Source organism: Micromys minutus (assembly GCF_963924665.1).
Source record: "Micromys minutus genome assembly, chromosome: 1".
Taxonomy (NCBI): Eukaryota; Metazoa; Chordata; class Mammalia; order Rodentia; family Muridae; genus Micromys; species Micromys minutus.
In genome coordinates this window covers 84,282,253-84,302,761 of record NC_137969.1, presented here as the reverse complement: position 1 = coordinate 84,302,761, position 20,509 = coordinate 84,282,253, and the positions used below count along the sequence as shown (strand labels likewise).

General features: G+C 49.1%; 1 protein-coding gene across 1 annotated transcript; it reads right to left on the bottom strand.

Annotated features, from left to right (window-relative positions):
* Nucleotides 1–736: 736 nt before the first annotated feature.
* TOR3A (torsin family 3 member A) lies at nucleotides 737–19,497 on the bottom strand. The gene is made up of 6 exons (XM_080930779.1): nucleotides 19,034–19,497; nucleotides 18,487–18,600; nucleotides 12,730–12,995; nucleotides 10,270–10,448; nucleotides 2,443–2,567; nucleotides 737–1,954 (listed from the first exon to the last, which is right to left on the bottom strand). Exons 1-6 carry the CDS (start codon nucleotides 19,275–19,277, stop codon nucleotides 1,704–1,706), a joined length of 1,179 nt encoding a protein of 392 aa, XP_080786905.1. The 5' UTR covers nucleotides 19,278–19,497; the 3' UTR covers nucleotides 737–1,703.
* Nucleotides 19,498–20,509: the final 1,012 nt, after the last annotated feature.

The following is a 20,509-nucleotide window of genomic DNA, read 5'->3' as shown; positions in this document are numbered from 1 at the left end:
CTAGTCTTTTGGGGCACAGTGCCTCTCTGAGATGTGTATGTTGTTACAATTTCTCAGAACTGTTTCCTCACAGGCTTTGTCTCACAAAAAATAAGATTTGTTTTTTCCATTTTAATCTAACCAATGACCTGCTGGTTGTTCTGGAGTGGTAAGTTTCTCAAACTTCTGCCCTGCTTTTCTACCTGATACTTGTGCCCACGAAGCATTTCTAAGATGCCAGTTCTTCTTCTGTATCAGGGAAGACCTGTGCAGAGGGAGCAAAGTGTATGTGGCTCTTGGGTGGGAGGGGTGTGCTAGTGTCTGGTTGCAGATCACTTGGCTCTCACTGTGTGCCCAGTCCTTCCTCCTGAAGACTGGAGGATGGCATCACAGCGCCTGGCTTGAACAGGAATCTAAGTCTCATTAGGCACTTTATATTTATTAACTACTATGTGGCCTTGCTTTATAAGAACCCTGAATTGTTAAATCTCCATCCCTGGGTTTGTAGCAACAGAACTCCTACGCTCCTGAACTTTGTGACTGCCTTTGCTAATTGAGATCCCACTTCCAAACTACACTCCTTTACTTCAATTATTTGAACACTTAAGCACTCAATATGGCTGGGCTAGGTAGTCCCTAACTGTAAGGCAGGTGAGTACGCATGTCCAGCTGTTAAGTGGGGGATGCAGAAATGGCCCATTTTACAAGAGCTAAAGAGTGCTGAGGAGGGCTTTAATAGGAAAGGGGGATTAGGAGAAAGCACAAAGACTGTCTCAAAAGTATGAAGACGGGACCAGAAAAGTGTTTAACACGGGTATTATAAAGACTGCCTCACCACATCTCAGGACCACAGCTTTCATTGTCAGAGCTGGAGTGGAGAACTTGTCTTCAAGTGCCAGGATCTTAGTGAGACGCTCCAAAGTAGACTGACACCAGCTCACAGGTCTGCACATGCTGGGTCAGCCTCTTAGGGCCAGCACCTACCCTGTCCCACCAGTTCCCACTGGTGCAGAGTGCAAGGACTAGGTCTCAGTACGAAAGGAGTTAGAAAAATACAAAATTTAATCACACATGACAAGGCCTCTTTAAAAAGTTTTCAGTCTGCAGGTCAGAACATGCCTTAGCTACACACCTATGGGTTTTTTGTCAAGCTTTGCTGGCTGCTCAAACTAGGCAGCTCAGGTTTCTTTAGCTCTCTCTCCTGTATTAGCCTACTAAGTGCTAGGATCACATGGGTGTGAGTACCACTTCCCTGTCATGTTTTGAAAGCATGTTGTTTTTTCCCTTTAGCCTAAGGCCCTTTGCTGGTCTGCTCACATGCAGAAGCTGCCCCTCTCCCCACCTCAGAAAGCCAGCCAAACATGCAGACCTGGGCCATACTCCTGTCTGTCCTCACATCTGTCATCTTCCTTGTTCTGTAGCCCAAGGATCCTGGAGCCTCTGGCCCATACTCAACTCCAGCCGTCTTCCAGGAAGAGCTATGGTCCCAAGAGGCTGTACAGAGTGTTCTGAGGACCCTTTGGTACTTGGACCTTCTACTGGCATCCTGACCCTCAGTCTAGAATGTAGGTTTTTTTAAGGCACCAAGTGGTTTTTAGAAACTGCCTCTGTTAGGAATTGCCTTCTTCACATTAGCTGGAATCAGTGGTTGCTGGACACCAGGGTACCTGGCAGATGGGTGTTTCAGGAAGAGGAAGACTGTTCAGGGAGCACAAGAGTCACTTTCAAGGCAGGTAGAGGTTGATTCTCTGGGAAATGGATTTGCAGCCTTGAGAGGAGAAAAGCCTCTCTTCCTCAGGGATGTATGTCATCATCTTGGCGATTTCATCCAGGGCCTCTTCTGTGTATGGGAGATCCTGGCCCAGGAAGGCATCTCGGACACACAGCCTCACGTGGCGGTACTCCAGTGGCAGGAAGGGGATAAAGAGGTCAATAAGATGTTCCTTCAGGAGACGGCTGGAGCCAAAGCTGCTGTCTGAAATCAAGACCCAAAGTTACATGGAGTCTGACCTGGCTTGGGATTGAACCCTGCTGGAAACTTAAGGTCCCCACCCCCCAATTAAGACCTGTGCAAGGTGTGGTTCCCACAAAGCTCTGGGAGTGCTTTGGGCAGTTGTTGCCAAGGGCTGTGCAGCTGTGGCTACTCTAGGCACAATGATTGTAACTGTAGCAGGTGACAGGGCATGCCCACCAGGACTGTGGCTTGCTTTGGTGTAGCAAAAAGGAGCTTCCCCACCTGCACTGTTCACAGGAAGATCTGCTAGCCTGTGGGCAGAGACCCTCTTCAGAAGGCATTTCCAGGAGCAGAGTGTAGCCTTGCTTATACTTGTGCTGCTCAAAGTTGACAATGAGAGACTCCCTGTGTCTTCCACAGTCCAGACACCCTCACTGTCTGACATTTTATACCAGCCATCTCCACGTGTGCTTGGCAAGGTTGTGTATGCATCTGAGTTGTTCACTCACCTGCAGACTCCATGATCTCAGCCTGAAGGGGCATCGCCAAGTGCTGCATCATAATTTCCTCCCTGGACAGTCCATCCTTAAGCAAACCTAGGACCACCTCATTGATGGCACTGCCCCCAAGATTACTGAAAGAAACAAGAGCTTGTTAACAGCCAGTTCCCACACTCACTTCCCCATGTGTTCCCTGAGAGCTGATACCAGCTCTGGAAGTTAGGAGCCTGCTCTAGTGTAGAGCAGAAAGGCACTGTCCCACCGTCTCCCCAACCGTTTTAATAAACACTGGTTAGTCTGTGCACAGTGCAAGAAACACTCAAATTGCGAGTGACCTGCAAGTCAGATTCGAACAAGATTCTGGGACCATGTGTCACACATGGAGGAACACAAGGCTCCCATCGGGACCTGCTGAGCAATGACAGACCCGGGTTACTATGGGTGGAAGGATGGCCCAGAAGGGTGAAAGACCACAGCTAAAGGGAAGGTGTCATGTATCTACTGAAGGATTTGGGGCCAGAGTGTAGGGCAGCAGCTCCCTCCACTCCATCCTAAGAAACTCGGGCTCTGATGGTTGGGTTGTAGGGGATGGAGTAGAGGTAGAGAGGGAAAGGACTGGAGGTGGTGAACATGGGAGGTGTCTGTCTGGGCTGTGCTTTTCCTTTCACAGAAGTGTGGAGCAAAAGCTAATTTTGCACTGCCTGTGTTCTCTCTCAGGCTGAGCATAGGAAGATGGCTGGACACTGTTAAGACAGGAGTGACAGGTAAGGATGGAGGGCAAGGCTAGAAAGCCACCACGAGGCCAGGCCAGGAGCAAGTTGTAACCAGGACAATTCATCCCTGTCTCAAGTTGCCACCCAGCTGAGCCTTGTCCGTCTCCACAGCTGTGCCTTCACTTTCCTTGCTTCTTACGGCCCACAGAATGAGGAGTGCATAAGTGAAGGCTGGGGGGGGGGGGGGGCAGGCAATAAATTAAACGGTGGGCCCAGCATCTCCTGTCCTGTCTCCTTACAAGAATCCTTGATACATCAGAGGAGCTCACTCAGACCTTTCCAGCAGGCTGGCTTCAAACTCAGAGGTTGCTTGCCTCTGCCTCTCCTGTGCTGGGATTTAAAGGTTTGTGCCACCACCACCCAGACATTTGTATCTTGCTAATGTTGCATTTCAGTATGTCCTACAGATGAGACTTGGGAGTCACTGAGTGCCCCTCCTTAGCAGGGTGGAGAGAGACTGGGGTAGGCATCCCTCCCCAGCAAACAGGTAAAGACCAGTGTGTCCCTTATAGCTACAGATTTACAAGGGACCTTTAGCACCTGGCCGGAAGAATCCAGTAGGACAAGGGCATTCCCCACTCCTTGCTCAAGCCCAGCTGCTCTGCCACACTTCCAGGCCTGAAGAAACTGCTTACATCACTCACCTGATATCTACACCTGCTGGACAGCCTGTCAGGCTTTCTGGGTACAAAACTGAACCAGCAGAGATTGCCACAGTAGCCCTGATTCCACCATTTGTACTAGACAGCAAGCCTCTGGAGGATGGCAGGCCAGTGAAGTGAATGGATCAAGCCCCCAGGACACAGACGCAGGTGTGATACCATCTCAGCCTCAAGTCTACTTGCTTGTTCCGTGTGACATAGGGCCCCGCTCTGTATGGTTTCTGCATATTTCTCAGCTCTGTGTGCAGCCCCCTGAACTGCTTGCACTGTTGCCTACAGCCAGTGTCCTCTTCCCACCACTTTACAGGTGATGCCTCTCACGGGACAAGGCCTGGGAGGCCTTCATTGCCTGCCCAGTGCCTTCAGCTCAGCAGGTAGATAGATGCTGAATTCCTCACCCTCCCAGGCCCCTGCTGACTGCATGCTAAAAGGACCAGTGTCACAAGCTCCCATCACCAACTGTGAATTCCTCCCTAAACAACAGCTAGACTCTCAAGAACCTATTTGGGCCTCAGTTTCTTCATTGGTAAAATGAGAAATTGAGCCCAGATAATACTGGAGCTAATCAGTCTGGAGGCAGTCACCAAATACCTACTATGTATCCCACATGCTCCATTCACAGATAACTCACATCCATACAGTTCTTCAAAGTCCTTGCTGTTTATACCCTGACAGCAACTCAGAGAAAACAGACATTAGTCACCCTCTTCTGGGTGCATGATGAGAGGGCAGCAGCTCCAGTCCTGTCGTGTGACTCTGGGGTCTTCTGCTGACAGACTCAATATTAGTGTAACCATATAGGAAGTGCCTCAATTCTCCCAGCCAGGAAAGGGATGGGCTTTGGTTCTCTGACTGCTTCAACTGCAGTCTCTGCACCCAAGACATAAACAGTACTGTCCTGTCCTTGCTACTGGAAACTGCATATGGACCTCTAGGACAGACCTAAATTGTCCTCTGGAACCTACTGGGAGCAGAAGTCTCCAACAAGCATTACCTGAAGAATGAAACCCTAGACAAGACAGGAGACATGCCATCCACAGATGCAGGAGGGGCCAAGGCTGGGGTCATATACAGGTTCCACCTGGCCTGGCTGCCTCCCGTCCTACTATCATCTTTACAGACAACGTTTACTCCTGCCATATCGTGGCGCTAAAATGGCTTTTGCAAAGCTGGGCAAGCAAGCCCTCCTGGGCTGTACCTACTTTGAGGTGCCACAGAGAGCTGGCAGGAAAGCCACCAGTACCTCATCTCAACAACAGATCTCAGTGTACTTCAGGATTAAACTTTGGATTCAATTGGCTGTGTCAGGGCTGGGAAGGGCTGCGAGGATAAACTATTTACCGCCTGAGCACAAAGAACTGAGCACAGGTCCCCATCAGCCCTGTGAAGAGCTGGGCATTTGCAGTGTGCCCTTATAACTTCAGTTCTGGGGGTTTGCTGGCCTGCTTTCAGTCCCTGTCTCAAAAAACAAGGTAGGGCCAAGTCTGGTGCCACACCCCTTTAATTACCTCAGGAGACATGATCTCTGTGAGTTCCAGGCCAGCTGGGGCTACCCAAGGCAGAGAGTGGTACAGGACACGCAGTGTTGACGCCCACACAAACTAGCACACACATACGCGACACACATGCAAGAACCCTTAGCGCAAAGGGAAGACAAACTCAAGTTTGTTCCAGAAATCAAGTCTAGAGGCTCGGATCTCAAACACATTGCTCTCTCTTAACTAGAACACCAGGGAACCTTGGGGCAGGGGTTGGAGGTGGCTAATTTTGGGGTACCCTTGGGAGGGGTGGTTGTGGTTCTGTATGACTGGAGAGGGACAATGGCGAACTGGCTCATGGCCTCTCCCTGAGGGGAGGTCTGAGTGCAAGCCTGCAGCAGGTCACTGGAAGTCAGTGCCTCGTTTGTTTAAGAGCCAGGGTGAGTGAATTCCCGGGATGGCAGCTCGGCTGCTGTTAGGCAGCACTGCCCCAGCTCCGGCTTCACCCATGTGTGTGCATAGCTACGTGGCCTGGGGCAGTCCACTGAGGTCAGGTCTCCAGGGGAAAGGGCAGAGCCATTGCCAGCTGGTCAGTACCAAAACGCTTGCCTTGAGATAAGAGGGTCACTAGGTCAGTGGGCAATGCGCACCTGAGAGAATTTGCCAAGCTGTAAACCAGCTAGGGTAGGGGAGTCGGTGCCTGGGAACCACTCAGCTGCCTCTGCTGGCAGCTTGTGGGAATGCTATGGACAGCTGAGGCCACTGACTCAGAAAGGGGTGAGTACTGTGGGAGCTGGGATCACCCCTTATTCTGGCATTCCATTTATGTTAACAAATGCCTGCTTTTCTGTTAAAAGCACTCTTGAGATCCTCAACCCTGCTCCATCCTTGGCTTCCATATGCTGAAAGTCAAGTGGTTTAAATTTGTTCCATCTTGTCTTAGGGACCCACCCTAAACCCTGACCTGCCTTTCAAGTTCACAAGAAAAATCACTTCTACCTCGCCACGGCACCCTGGAAACCTGACCCCCAACCCCCACCCCTACCCATGAGCAAGCTGTGGGAAATGTGTGGCCTTTCCAGTGAACACGCTTTGTAACAGTCTGCAGCTGAGTCTGCAAGGGACTTCAGCGAAGCATTCACACTGGGTAAGATTCTTGCCATAGAGCCCTTGTGGGGATCCCAGTGTATGGAACCAGAGCACAGTGGTCCTGGAGTGTCCATTCCTGCTCAGCATCCCAGCACATCCCACTGCCGACGTGAGAGGCCTGCCCTTCCAGAGTGGGAATCCTGAGGAATGTAAGATGGTTTTCTACTTGATTTAGAACCAGTGCTCGGGCTGGAGAGACGGCTCAGCTTCCTATCTATTAATATGAACCTGCCCAACAGGTTCTTAGAACTTCTCTTCATGTTAATGAAGCATTCCCAGCACCTCAGCCCTAGCCGATAATGTACACCCACCCTGGAAATCCCTACCCACTCCCTAAGAGCCATATAGTCCTTGTTCAACCCAAACAAAGTGGAGCTGTCTCTCTGAAGCTGATCCCAGAAGTCAGCCTGCCAGGCCCACAGTGGATCATCTCACTGGGCATAGAAAAGGCCTTTGACAAAACTCAACATCCATTCGTGATAAAAGTTCTAGAAGAACAGGGATACAGGGCACCATTTCAACATAATGAATGTGTAACTGCTTGTATTACAAATGTTAATTATGTCCCCCCCAAAAAAAACTGTTTCGAGAAACCTCGAAAACCTGCCCCCAGTTAGTTCTGATTGGTAAATAAAGATGCCAACAGCCAATAGCTGGGGAGGACAGACGGGCAGGATTTTAGGATTTCCGGGGCTTGGGACCAGGAGGAAAGAGATCCACCAGGCTTTAGAAGAGTGACACAGAGGAGAGACAGAGTCCACCATGAGGTAGAAAAGCAAGAAGAGTACCCTGGGCTCTGGGCCAAGAAATTGTGGCCCAAGCAGCCGACTAACTTGAGTTCAGAGCAGCCAAGAATAGAATGAGTACTAACTCAGGATTAACAGCACGGAGGCTAGGTAGTAGACCAGCTACTGTGCTGTTTAAGGCATGTTAAAATATAAAGGCTGTGTATGTGTCTTTCATTTGGGAACATAGACCTTTGGGGCCAGTAGCAACTTTGCACCAGAATTTATTAATTAAATAATTATTACAACATAAACGTAATACCCAGGAAGCCCAGAGACAAAGCCACCCTAAAAGGGAAAACTCAAGTATTTCCACTAAAATCAGGAACAAGACAAGAATATCTACTCTTCACCTCCGGTTCCACAAGATGCTTGAAATCTTATCTTGAGCAGGAAGACAAATGAAGGCAGCTAAGAGTATACAAATGGGAAAAAGAGAAGCCAGAATATCTTTATTGACAGATGATGTGATTTTATATATGGAGGACCCTAAAGAATCCACCAGAAAATTTCAGGTGATACCGTCAATAAAGAAGCAAGTTACAAAGCACTTAGAACTTAGTAGCCTTTCTATACACAAATGTCAATCACACCAAGATAGAGATCAAGAAAATTACCCCATTCACAATGACCCCCCCAAAATACCTTGAAATAAGCCCGAGAAAGTGAAAGACCTGTACCATGAAACCTTTAAGAGACTTTAAAAAAAAAAGAATATCAGAAGATGAAAGCCCCCCATGTTAATAGATTAATACTGTGAAATGACCACTCTAACAAAAGCAATCTCCAGATGCAACACAACCCCCATTAAAATTCCACTGATAATGGGATCGAACTGAAGGACCCCACATGTTAACCTACACACCGACAGGATTTTTACAAAGATGCCAACAACACACATTGGAGAAAAGACAGCATCTTCAAAAAACGGGACTGGTCAAACTGGATAGCTACATATAGAATAAAACTTCATCCTTATCACTCACCCTGTACAAAACTCAATTCCAGATGGACCAAGAGCTTAAACAAGACCTGACACCCTGAATCTGACAGAGAGAAGTACCTGAACTCATGCACATGGAAGGACTCAATGGAATAGTAGAACAAGCAATGAGATCCACGATTAACAAATGAGACCTAATGAAACTACACCACCACGAAGGAAGAGGCAGCTAGAATGGGGAGAAATTATTCACCAGCTATACATCTGAGAGTTGAAGTCTAGGATATACAAAGAGCTCAAAACAAATGTGAAAAGAAAAAAATTAAAAATGAGGTATGAGGGGGCTGGAGAGATGGCTCAGTGGTTAAGAGCACTGACTGCTCTTCCAGAGGTCCTGAGTTCAATTTCTAGCAACCACATGGTGACTCACAACCATCTGTAATGGGATCAGATGCTCTCTTCTGATGTGTCTCAAAACAGCTACAGTGTACTCACATACATAAAATAAATACATCTTTTAAAAAATGAGGTATGAAGTAAAGAAGAGTTCTCAAAGGACAAAATGAAAATGACTGAGAAACATTTTTTTTTCCTTAAATTCAACATCCTCAACCATCAGGGAAATGCCAAGTAAAAGTGACTTTGAGATTCCCTCTTACCCAGTCAGAACGGCTAAGATTAAAAAATTAAAAATAAAACAACGAAACAAAACAAGCAATGACAGATGTGGGGAAATGGGAACAGTGCTGTTGTTTTTCTGCTGAGAAAAATGAAATTCACAGGTCAGTGGATGGAGCTAGAGACAACCATTCTGAGGGAACCTGGACTCAGAAAGACAAACATGCTTCCTCTCATTTGTGAGTGTGGGTTTCGTTTGAAATTACTCGTGAAGGTCAGGAAATTACTGCAAACAGGGCCACAGAGAGAGATTTTCAAAAGAGGGAAACAGGGCACCGGAGTCTAAAGGACTAATGGGGAATAACAGAACAGGAGTGTTAAACTGGGGTAAGGGAAGGAGGGCAGAGTAAAGGAGGGACTGTAGGGATGGATAGATAACATTAAAGATGTTGGGGAAACTTCTCACTTTCTAAGTCTCACACCACCTGTACCATTGTAGAGCCAAGAACCAATGCTTAATTTAGCCTTACAGGATAATCGCCACTATTGTTCCCCAAATGGACTTCTAATGACACATCACTACACCCATAGATTAATGTGTCTCCCGGCCCTCAGAAGCTTCCATCTGCAGTAGACGGTGATTAACACAGAGACTCATACTGGCCAAGGTACCCAGCCCAAAATGGACCATAAATACCTCACCCTCTTCTCCCAAGACTCGGGGATCATTTCTAAAGAGGAAGTAGGAAAAATGTTAGCGCCAGGGCTGGTGGACAGCCACAAGGAAAGTGTCTCCTGAATGCAGCCGGGTAGCTGTTGTCACACCATGCTCGAGATCTGTGCAAGCTCCAAAGAAACCAAATCCTACCAAGGAGAGGGCAGCTGGGCACCAAGTAAGTTCCTAGCTAAGGAGCTATTGGCAGTCATTAGCTAATGGGAGAGGAAACACTGTTTTTCCTTTTGTAGCCTTGGTAAGTTGACCGCACTCCAGTGGAAGACCACACATCCAAGAACATCGCTTCACAAATCGGTCTTGATTTTTTTTTTAAAGACACAAAGTTGGATGGGTAGGAAGGTGAGGAACGGATCTAGCGTGGAATGTGTGTGAATATGATCAAAATACACTGCAGGGGAAAAAAAAAAAAAAAAAAAAAGCAAACCAAGCACAACGCTTCCCTCTCCTCCCCGGACCTTCGATGCTCCTCTGGGGCGGCTGCGCAGACAGGCAGCCAGTCTCCCCCCGTGTCCCCCCCCCCCCCCCCCCGCTCCTGCCATATTCCCTGGGTCAATTCGGAGGTGGGCAGGGTGAGCGCGTGCTCAGTGTCCCTTTCCTGTTTCCAAGCTGGGGACTTTGGCTTCAGAAAGGCCTCGCTGCTAGTCAGAACTCCATTACCCCCCCCCCACCCCCGCCTCCTGCTCAGCCCTCACCTTAGAAAGAGAAAGATGGCTCCGGGTGGCTCAGCTCCATGGGCCTCGGGGCTCCTCGGTTCCAGGTAGGGTTCAAGCAGCTCCAGCAGCCCCGGGTGCAGCTTCTCCGCTTCGTCGAAGATGAACGTGCTCTGGCGGCAGCGCCGCTGCGTCTCCTGCACCTGCCTCTGCAAGTCCTCCTGCACAGAACATCGGGGGCTGCAGACCACGAGGGACAGCGGTCTCCCGGTCTCCGTTTCCTCAGCCCCGGTGCTGTGGAACACCTAAGTCTGCGCTCCACCCTCACAATCACCAAACCCGGCTCGGCCCCAGCAGGCTGCCAAGCTTCCCAGGTAATCCTTGTTTTGGGCTCAGCATCTCCACCTGGGATGAAGACCAGCGCTGGAAAGTTCTTGAGAGAAGCCCATCTGCCCAGGGAACAAGCACCAGCCAGGTGCCTTCTCCAGTACTAAATAAGTCCCATCCTGGAGCTAAGGACCACCTGACCCTCACCAGGGGCATGGGCTCTACAACCCGGGAGCTAGAGAAAGGGCTGCCAGCCACATCCCCTTGGCCTCTCGGCAGAGCGCCTACACTGGGCGGGAACTCAAGGCAGCCAGCCTGCTCCATCCTGGTGAACAGGCTATATGTAACTTGAGGGTTACCACACGGGGCACCCACCCCACCCTTATATTAGCTCTCCACCTAATATAAGCTTTATTGTGCTCTCAGAGCTGGGCACAGCTACTTCTCAAGGTGTCCATCTTGGCCTCCTTGGTATCTGTGCCCCTTCAACACTCTAGTGCGTGCATGCGTGCGTGCGTGCGTGTGTATTTCGGTTTTCTAGTGGGGAAGCTGACATCCTCAAGTGATTCTGCTCCAGCCAAGACCAGAGAATTCTTCCTGGAAGAGCTCAGCTGTCAGCTGTCTGACACTAGCTTGTCTGAGGCTCAGGACACCCAGCCCTTGCCCTCCACAACCACACTAAAACTACCAGGTGACTCGGGCAAGCTGTGCCCTCAAGGCTGACTTAATCTTCCCAGTTTATAAGCTCTCCCCAGAACCACAGTTGAGAGCCAACATGGATGGGTGTGGTCTCAGCAGTTTGCTCGTTTTCAGGCTAATTTTACTACGTGTGTAAGTGAGAAAAACCTCCAAATAGTAAAACAGCAAAGGGGCGTTCAACCCATCAGCTTGCTGGCATGTAACAAGCTGCTGTGAGAACTGGGGACTCACATGCACTATGACGTGATGATATGACATACCTTTTAAAATGGACAGTGTAGCTAAGCAGTAGACTGCTTGCTTAGCACGCTGGGGGCCTTCAGTTTGATTCCTAGCACCATGTATTTTAAAAATAAGCACAGTGCATGCCCATGATCCAAAGACTTGGGAGGCTAAGGCAGAAAGATTAAACTATCATTTAAGAAACCCTCAGAGCCGGGGCTGGGAGTTTGGGGGTAGGAGAGGCAGGCGGATCTCTGTGAGTTTAAGGTCAGCTTGGTCTATGGAACTGAGTTCTAGGGCAGCCAGGGATACATGGAGAAACCCTGTCTTCAAAAAAAAAAAAAAAAAAAAAATTAGAAAAGAAACGAAAATAGGGGCTGGAGGCTCACAACCATCTGTAATGGGATCTGATGCCCTCTTCTGGTGTGTCTGAAGACAGCAATAGTGTACTCATGAATAAATCTTTAAAAAAAGAAAAAGAAACCCTTAAATTGTTGCTTTCATTATTCAATATGATACCTTGAGGAGGAAGAAGAGACCAAAGAAGCCATTTACAGACAAGCATTCCTCTGCCCTGCAGTTTGTGGCTGTGTTATCTCTCTGTAAGGCATAGGCTGGTATGAGTGTTAACTCAATTTTCCTGGTTGAATCCCGGCAACTGCGTTTGTAAGGCCCAGCCACGCAATCACGGCCCAGTGCAAATATGGGAAAAGTAAAACAGAGCACAGAATGTGCTCCTTTCTGTCTAATAAAACTATAGTGGCTGAAACGGCCTGAAAGGTCTCCCAGCAGCAGGGGTACAGAAGGCTAGTGTGTCAGGCTAAGGAGGCTGTGGCCTTTCGGGAGGGGATGGTAGAGTCTGCGTTCCTCCACACCACACTTCCTTAGACACAGACAGGACCTCTTTGTGCAGCCCAGGCTGGTCTGGAACTCAACATCTCCCTGCCTAGGCCAATGTGCATTGGGATTATAGGCATGTGCAACCACACCCAGCCACACTCAACACCTCCCCCTCCCCGCTGTTTGATTCTGTTGGTGCTGTACCTGGCCTCCAGTATGCAACTGGAGCTCTGGGCTGCCTCTGTGAAAGGGCAGGAAATGGCTCTCTGTCACAGCTTCTGTCCCTGCTGCGCCTGCCCCCATCCTGTGCTAGGCTGCTCTGGAGTCCACCTCCTTTAGTCAGGACCTCCTCTCAGCACAGAAGCCTCGCACCCCTGCCAGGCCTGTGAGGCCACCCCCATGCTGGAGCCTCACCTTGTATATGTCCACATACTTGGGGTGTGGAAAATGGAAGGCAGAGATAAACATCCTAACACAGTCACTTCTCATTCCGTCCCGATACAGGTTGTCCACCAGCATCCGTGCCACGAAGTTCTTGCCTGTGCCAGACCAGCCGTGGAATGACAGAGCCAGGGCCTTGTCTACTTGGGGCATCTCTAAGTAGCCCTTCACTGAGCTTAGGACCAGCTTGCTAGCAAGATGCTGTCCGTGTAGTCGCACACGCAGGTCTGATTCTAAGCCTAGGAGAAAAGAGGTCCCAGTGAGAGACACAGGGGCCTGTGTGCACCACCTCCTCTCCACACCCCAGGATTTCTACTCTCTGATCCTTGTGACCTCAGAACAAGAAGGCAAACCTCACAGCAGACGATATGCTGTTGGGATGCCCTACACTCACACCTATTATATCAAATGGCGAGGTAGGTGTGCCCCTGTATTTCCAACTGTTCCTTGCTGTGCAGACTGTGCCAATGCCGGCAGGATATTTGGTACTGTCGTTTCTGTGGCCCATTATCTGCTTTCTATATGTGTTTGTCACTCCCTCACTTGGCCAGAAAGAGGAAAAAGCAAGCTGTCCTGGGGGAGGTCATGGAAGGTCACGTTGCCCTCAATCTGGCCAAAAGGCAATGCTGATATAGACTGAGCGCAGTCCTGCTGGTATCTACAGGGTTTCCAGATCTGGAAGGCTGTGAATGGGGGGAGCAGATGGGGCCTGGTACAGTGATGACTCATTTACGGGGTCAGTATTACTGACACAACAATACTTAACTATCTGGGGCTGGCAAGAATGCCCAGTGAGAAACTCTGGACTCTTAACTCTTAAGTATATATATGTCTGTCTGTCTGTCATAATGAAAGCTCACTGAATTTCTTATTATGCAGTCTTTACTTACTATTATAACTATTACTATTACCATCCTATTCTTGATTTTAACTTTATTACATTTTCATCACAAAACAACTAAAACCATCTCTTAAAACTTCCCCCTAAGATCAAATCAGGAATTCTGTAAAATCATTAATTCATCTAAATGCATTAATTCATGAAAGTTTATCTTTATGTTGCTCTGCAGGAAATCTGCTCAGTAGGGTGGGCTAATGCCCAGGGATTGTTGCATTAATTTAATAATGACAGGAAAGGCATATCAATAGCAAGAAGCAATCCTGGAATAAAGTCTCTTAGGGTCTTGTCTCCAAGAGCTCATCAGTCAAAAACCATGCAAAAAACAGTGGAGAGTCATCCATGTGGAGAGCTTTTGGGGTCGCTTGGCAAGGATTTGACATTGGACCAGGACAAGAAAGTAAGTTTAGGCAGGAATCTGATTTTAGGCTAAAACTGAAGAGTAAAAGGTTGTCAAAGGACAGTGATTCCTTGCCCTAGGGATTTCCTCTGCCGCTCCCAGGAAATCCCACCCAGGAAATCCCACTTTCTTGAGATTTGAGTTCCCAAAATACCACAGAAGGTCCAGATGACCTCTGTGGAATGTTCCAACGCCCTAGGTGTGCCTGGGGGTATACTGATAAAAAATGTATGATTCTTCCCCTTATGAATTTCCTCATTCCCCCTGTCCTCCCCCTCCTTTGTGATTTTTGCCTTTATAAGCCTGTTACAAGTTCAGGCCGGGGTCGAACTCCTCTACCCCTGCATGGTGTATGAGTCTCGACCCCAGCATGCTGGTCTGAGATCTCACTCTTTCACTTTCAATAAACTTCCTCATGCGATTGCAGCAAGTCTGGTCTCGGTGCCTCGCTGGGTGCGCGCCTCTCCTGAGATTTGAGTGAGGGTCTCCCTTCGGAGGTCTTTCAAAACAAAGTAGGCTTCAGGCAATAACTTGACTTTGGGCTAGGACAGAGAAGTAGGCTCAAATAATCCTGTCATCTTTACCAGCCCTCCCTGACTGTGTTCACTGTCCTGCCTGTTCCCTTAACCTAGAACTGACCTTACTATTACTTGCATGTAATTAAAATGGTACAAAAGCAGACTTGGAAGAATTAAACCCGCCTTTCAGCCTCAGAGCTGGCTGGGGTCGTGCTGCAGTTTTGTCTGGCACTTTCTTTTTAATCCTTGCTCCACCTCTGGAGAACCCCGTTGACTGAGCTGGGTTGGTCACATCCACAGGACTTATCCTCCCCTGGATGGCTTCTGACACTGCTGATGGCCCAGGGTGAGGAAGCTGGCAAGTCTTTCCACTGTGCAAATAGCTCTTTGGTATAAGAAAGGAATGCGGGTTTTGTTCAACAAAGAGCTGGCAGAACCACTGGGCAGAGGCGAATGGAGCAGGCGAAACAGTGGAAGCCATGTGGAGGAAGGCAATTGGCTGAGATTGGGTATAGTTAGAAGGTAGCTGAGAAACTGCCTCAGCAAAAAGGCCAACAGCCTTAAAACTATATAGATGGCAACTCATCTTTATTATTAAACCACAAGTAATATAAGCCCCGTAGCAATATTAAACAACTGTTTTGGAGGAATTTGAGAAATCAAAACTGGATTCTGGGAGGACAGAATTACCTTTTCTGAATCCCTGCAATGGACGGACAGACTGGTGTGGATGGGGCCTGCCAGGCTTCAAGGCGCTCCCAGCTCTGCCTCAGGAGCTCATGCTCTGTGTCCCAGCCCGGCATACACTTGAGCAGCTTCCCAAAGCCAGCCTGCTTTCCTTTCCCCACTGAAGAAGCGCAGTTTGGAGGCGGGGAGGCTGTGCTGCCAGTTCGGTAAGGCATTGGCCATTCCTTATTATCAACACCAACTGGCTAGTACCATGGGCCAACCCAGAGGGAGTTCTGGAATACAGAGTGGACCACAGATGATTTTGAAACACTGCCATCACTTTGCTTTCTTTCAAAACCACTGGTGCCACAAAACTGACACTTGCAGCTGTCCCCCTGTTGTCAGAACAAGGCTGCTTTAGAGTTGGATTCCCGGTTCTGAAGAACAATGGGTAGTCTAAGGAGAGAGCAGTACTAGCCAGGTACTGCACGCCAGGTGGTGCACGCCTTTAATCCCAGCACTGGGGAGGCAGAGGCAGGCAGGTCTCTCTGTACGTTCTAGTCCAGCCTGGTCTACAGAGTGAGTTCCAGTAGAGCCAAGGCTACACAGAGAAACCTTGTCTCAAAAACAAACCAAAAAACAAAGAAAGGAGAGGGAGAGAGGGGACTTGCTGTAAATCTTCGTTCAGACGTTCTGAACTGTATGTGGCCTGAGATTCCACTCTGTGCTAGACCCTCCTCCAGACTGAGTCACTGATGCTCTACCCATCTTTCCTTCCTTCCTTCTCTTTCTCTGTGAGTGTGTGTGTGTGTGTGTTCCTGTATGTGTATGAGGGATTGCACATGCATCACACACACTAATATGGAGGCCACAGGTTCATATCAGGAAGTCACCACTTTAATTTTAAGCCAAGGTCTCTCACTGAACCCAGAACTCCTGTTTGGCTAGACTGACTTCCAAGCCACAGGGACCTGCCACCCCACTCTGTCACAGCTCTCTGTCCCAGTGGGTGCTAGGGTTGAGTGGCAGGCAGCATATGGGCTGAACCACCTCCTCAGCCCCGCTGGCACGGATTGTAAGTAAGGACAGGTGAACTCCAAGCAAACTCCAAGTGAGAAACTACTTCCAGGGGAATGGAGAAATCTCACCAAGGACTAAACCACTGGGCCTTTATCAGAACAGGTTTTCTGACTGATGCTAAATACCTGTTCTGACAAAGGCCCAGTGGCTGAGACACAAACCACCTGCAACATGCACAAAAGTGATTCACATGCATGCAGCTACGCTGGGACGTGCTAGCAGGGCCATTTAAATGCATGGGATGGTATGAATTAGTTTATAATGAAAAACAACTTTCTGTTTCTCTCAGGATGCAGAGTTCCCTCCCCCATAACCTTACTCTCTCAAAAGATATGCCAGAAGCCCAGGTTATACCTCACAGACCTTTGCTGGTTATGTATGGGTCTTGGCCAGGCCACCTAGGGACAAATTGCAGTTGCCCCCTCCCTAGGACTTTCCAAAACATCCAAGAATGTTGTGAGGCTCTTAGCCAGGTTAAGTTGCCCCTGCTCTGATAACCCACCAATGAGATGACACCACCCATGCTGTTGCTGAAATCTGCCCTCAGAACAGTATATATATATATATATATATATATATATATATATATATATATATATATATAACCCTAACTCTGTCCCACTTACAGAACGACCCCAGTGCACTGGATTTATCAATTAAACCTCTTGCCTATTGCATCTCTTCTCAGTCTGTGTCTATGTGGGAATGGACACCCGGATCGTTGAGCCATTCGGGTCCAACAGTTAAACCTCCAGACAGACGCTTCTTTTATTGAGACTGCGTCTTTCTAAGTAGCCTAGGCTGAGCTCGTATGCACTATCTTCCCACCTCAGTTCCCCAAGTGCTAGATCACAGGACACCACACCCGACTAGAAAGGAACAGTTTTATATGTGTTCATGTGGGTGTGCATGTGTGCATGCACACGGGTCAACATTAAGTGTCTTCCTTAATCACACCTTGTTTTTTGTTTTGTTTTGTTTTTGAGATATGGTCTGCCCCTGGACCTGTTGTTCATCAATTGTTAGCCTGTGACTAACAGGCTTCAGAGAGCCTCCGGTCTCTGCCAACACTGCAGTAAGTGACAGGTGTTCACGGCTGTGCCCAATTTTTATGTGGGTGCTGAGGATAGGAACTCGGATTCTCATGCTTGCTCTAAAGAAACTTTGCCAAACTCCATATATATATATATATATATATGCGATATGCAGTCATGGGTTTCTGTAGCTGAGTGCAGTTACCTGCAGAAGCCAGAAAAGGATGTCAGATCCCCTGGAAGTGGAGTTGTAGCCAGTGGTGCCTAATGTAGATTGTGGCAATTAAACTTAGGCCTCTGTAAGAGTAGTGCTGTCTCCTAACTGCTGAGCCATCTCTCCAGCCCTAAGGGACACTTTAACCACAATTATTGATCAGCTTTCTGGCTCCATTATCCCGCCTACCTTCAGGGAGGTTGCTTACTATTCCTGTTCGGATTCTAACACTGCTGAAAGGAAGCAGCTGTGTGAGATTCTGACTCCGTGGCTGCAGAACTCTTAGCACAAGGTCTGGTACATAGTGGAGCCAACAGAGATGAGCAGTTAGTTCTTCCTCAGATGTCCCTCAGACATGAGTGTAGGAACAGCTTCAGTCTAGACTGAGGACAGATGGTGAGACACAGCCTGTATCTTAGTGTCCCCTGCCAGCTGTCTTCGCTGGGTGTGACATGTTCATGGTTCCTGTAGATCCCAATAAGGTCTGCACCATTAAACTAAAGAAAAAAATGTCCCCAGCACTGGAAGCACCATGACTGCCCTTGGGAGTAAGGAAAGGGCCTCTGGATCTAAGTATCTCCACACTCTTAAAAACAAACCAAACAACCACAAAGCCAGGAGGGCTGGGGAAGGAGAACTTGCCAGATCACAGCCACATAGCAAGTATTTGGGCCCGTGCTCCAAGATGATGTAATGTAATGTCCGCTAAGGGCACTATCAATGCTGGTGTCATGTCGTTCCTGTTGTTGGAGGGTGTCCTTTTTGGAAATCATGGAGTTCAAAGTCTTGTCAGAGAGATTTTCCCCTAACTGGAGGAGGGGGAAGCTGAGAGAGAGGCTTCCCATCGGTGACTTCTCCATAGTCACCAACCCCTTCCCCCCAGAGACCTGAATCCTGAAAATCATATCAGTTCCAACCTGTCAAGTTGTTGGAGATCCTGCAGTCCCCGCCGCCGCAGCAGTCCTGAAAGCGGCAGAACCACGCAGTGAGCATGTCCAGCGACCGCCGGCCCCACAGAGGAAGGCTCCAGCCTAGAAAGGAAATGCCATGAGACCGCGGGATAGTGATGAGAGAGAAAACCCTGAGGTTTCTCAGTAACAGCGCCCAAACCAGAGTTCAGGCCCCAACTCACAGCCAGGCTGGTTCCCTCATATGCTTCAGGCTTCCTCTCTAAGCCATAGAAGCGAAAGTATCTGGGGTTGGGACAACCCCAAGTGTGTCTACAAAGGACTTTCCCTAAGCCACCATCAATAAAGCGGGCAAGAATGGGCTTGAGTGTCTAAAGAAATCAGGGCAGGTGAGAGGCGGCAGAGCAGCTAGACCTATAGTCCCTAGGGGCTGGGCTGCACCAGGAGACGTACGGAGGTGGCTGCAGTGACCAGGCCTCTGACTATATGCAGGATGCAGTGCTTAGGAGTGAGACTGGCAGGTGAGCGAGGGGTCGGCGGCGGGGACCGCTCTTACCCAGAGGCGGCACAGGGGTCTCCTGGTCTTCACAGTGATCGGGCCACATGGTGCAGCTTAAGTGCGCCCAGTATCGTTTGGAGAGGGCCCCGACCGTCCTCAGCTGTTCCTGCAGGCGTTGGATGCTCGGCCAAGGGGTGGGCTCGTCGGCCTCCTGCCCTGGGCTCTTGGCACCACGGTGACCCTGCGCTCCCGGTGGGCGCAGTGGCAGCAGCAACAACAACCAGAAAACACCACGAAACATGACCAGAGTGCGCGCTTCCGCCTCGAAGAGTTCGGGAACTCATCCACACGCACCAGCGGGCGCGGCCCAGGATTGGCGTCACCGTGGTGACCGCCCCGCCCTCGCGGAGGCTGACTCAGCAGCCCATCAGACTAGAAGAACCGAGTTTCGGTTCTGACCAGAGACCCACCAGAACAGAAACTGAAGCTGGTGTCCCGGACTGCCAGACTCTGGAGACCAACTTGAGCCCCTGTCCACCCCACGGGACACAGGCTATTCTGGGGGCATGCCTGTGGCCACAAAATGGCTACTGCCAACCATTCAGCTATGTCTCCCACATAAGGTCTCTCTTTGGTGCCCTGCCCTAGTAGGAGGTCTGCTTCCTGCCAACCCGACAGGAGGAAGGTGATGAAACCATCTACGCAGGGAGCAGGGAACCTTTTGTTGACAGGGGAGTCAGCTGGGTGCAGAAGCAATAAGAGCCTTGGCCAAGGTCGCTCCTGGTCCTCTGAAGAGGAAAACGAAACAGTAGCGAGTTGGCAGCAGCGGTGGCTTTTATGGACGCCAGTGCAGAAGCACAGAAGCACTGGCATCCATGAAGAGGGTCAGGAGATATTTGAGTTCTGGAAATGCCCGGGTTAAGAGGAAATTGTATCATGTGAGAATTACACAAGTCTGCCCAAGTACTTGACCACTCACAGCTAGGTTTACAAAGCTGGTCAGATGCGTATGGCGACACGGGCCTTTAATCCTAGCATCCAGGAGGCAGAGGCAGGCAAAGATCTATAAGTTCAAAGCTAGTCTGGTCTTCATACTGAGTGTCAAGCCAGCTACAGCTACATAGTGGGACCCTGTCAATATTTAGAAAACACAGCAGACGCAGGCTTGGTCCCCAGCTTGGCATCAGGGGGAGGTGATGGAATTTAGAAATGAACCCTAGTGGGGGTCTTTGAGTTATTGGGGTGGGGCATGTTCTTGAAAGAGACTTGTGGGTAAGCAGTTTTGTTTCGCCAATTGCTTCTGCCGTGATGCACACTGCCCACCTTCCCCAGAAGTCTGTAAGTAGTGAACTAGGCCTTCAAACCAAATAAACTGACAACTTTCTGATGTTCTGCCAAGGTGGCAGGAAACTGACACGTCTTTGTTTATTTGTAAACAATCGATAAATATCTGAGCATGCATGATATTCAGACTAATATACTGAGTATGGGGTTTTTGCTCTTTGGATTTTTTGTTTGCCTGTTTGGTTAAGA

Coding starts and splice junctions, on each gene's coding strand:
- TOR3A (XM_080930779.1), bottom strand. CDS start 19,277: ATGTTTCGTGGTGTTTTCTGGTTGTTGTTGCTGCTGCCACTGCGCCCA. Junction 12,996..18,486: donor GATCTCCAACAACTTGACAG/GTTGGAACTGAT, acceptor CTTTTCTCCTAG/GCTTAGAATCAGACCTGCGT. Junction 10,449..12,729: donor AGTATGTGGACATATACAAG/GTGAGGCTCCAG, acceptor TGTTCTGTGCAG/GAGGACTTGCAGAGGCAGGT.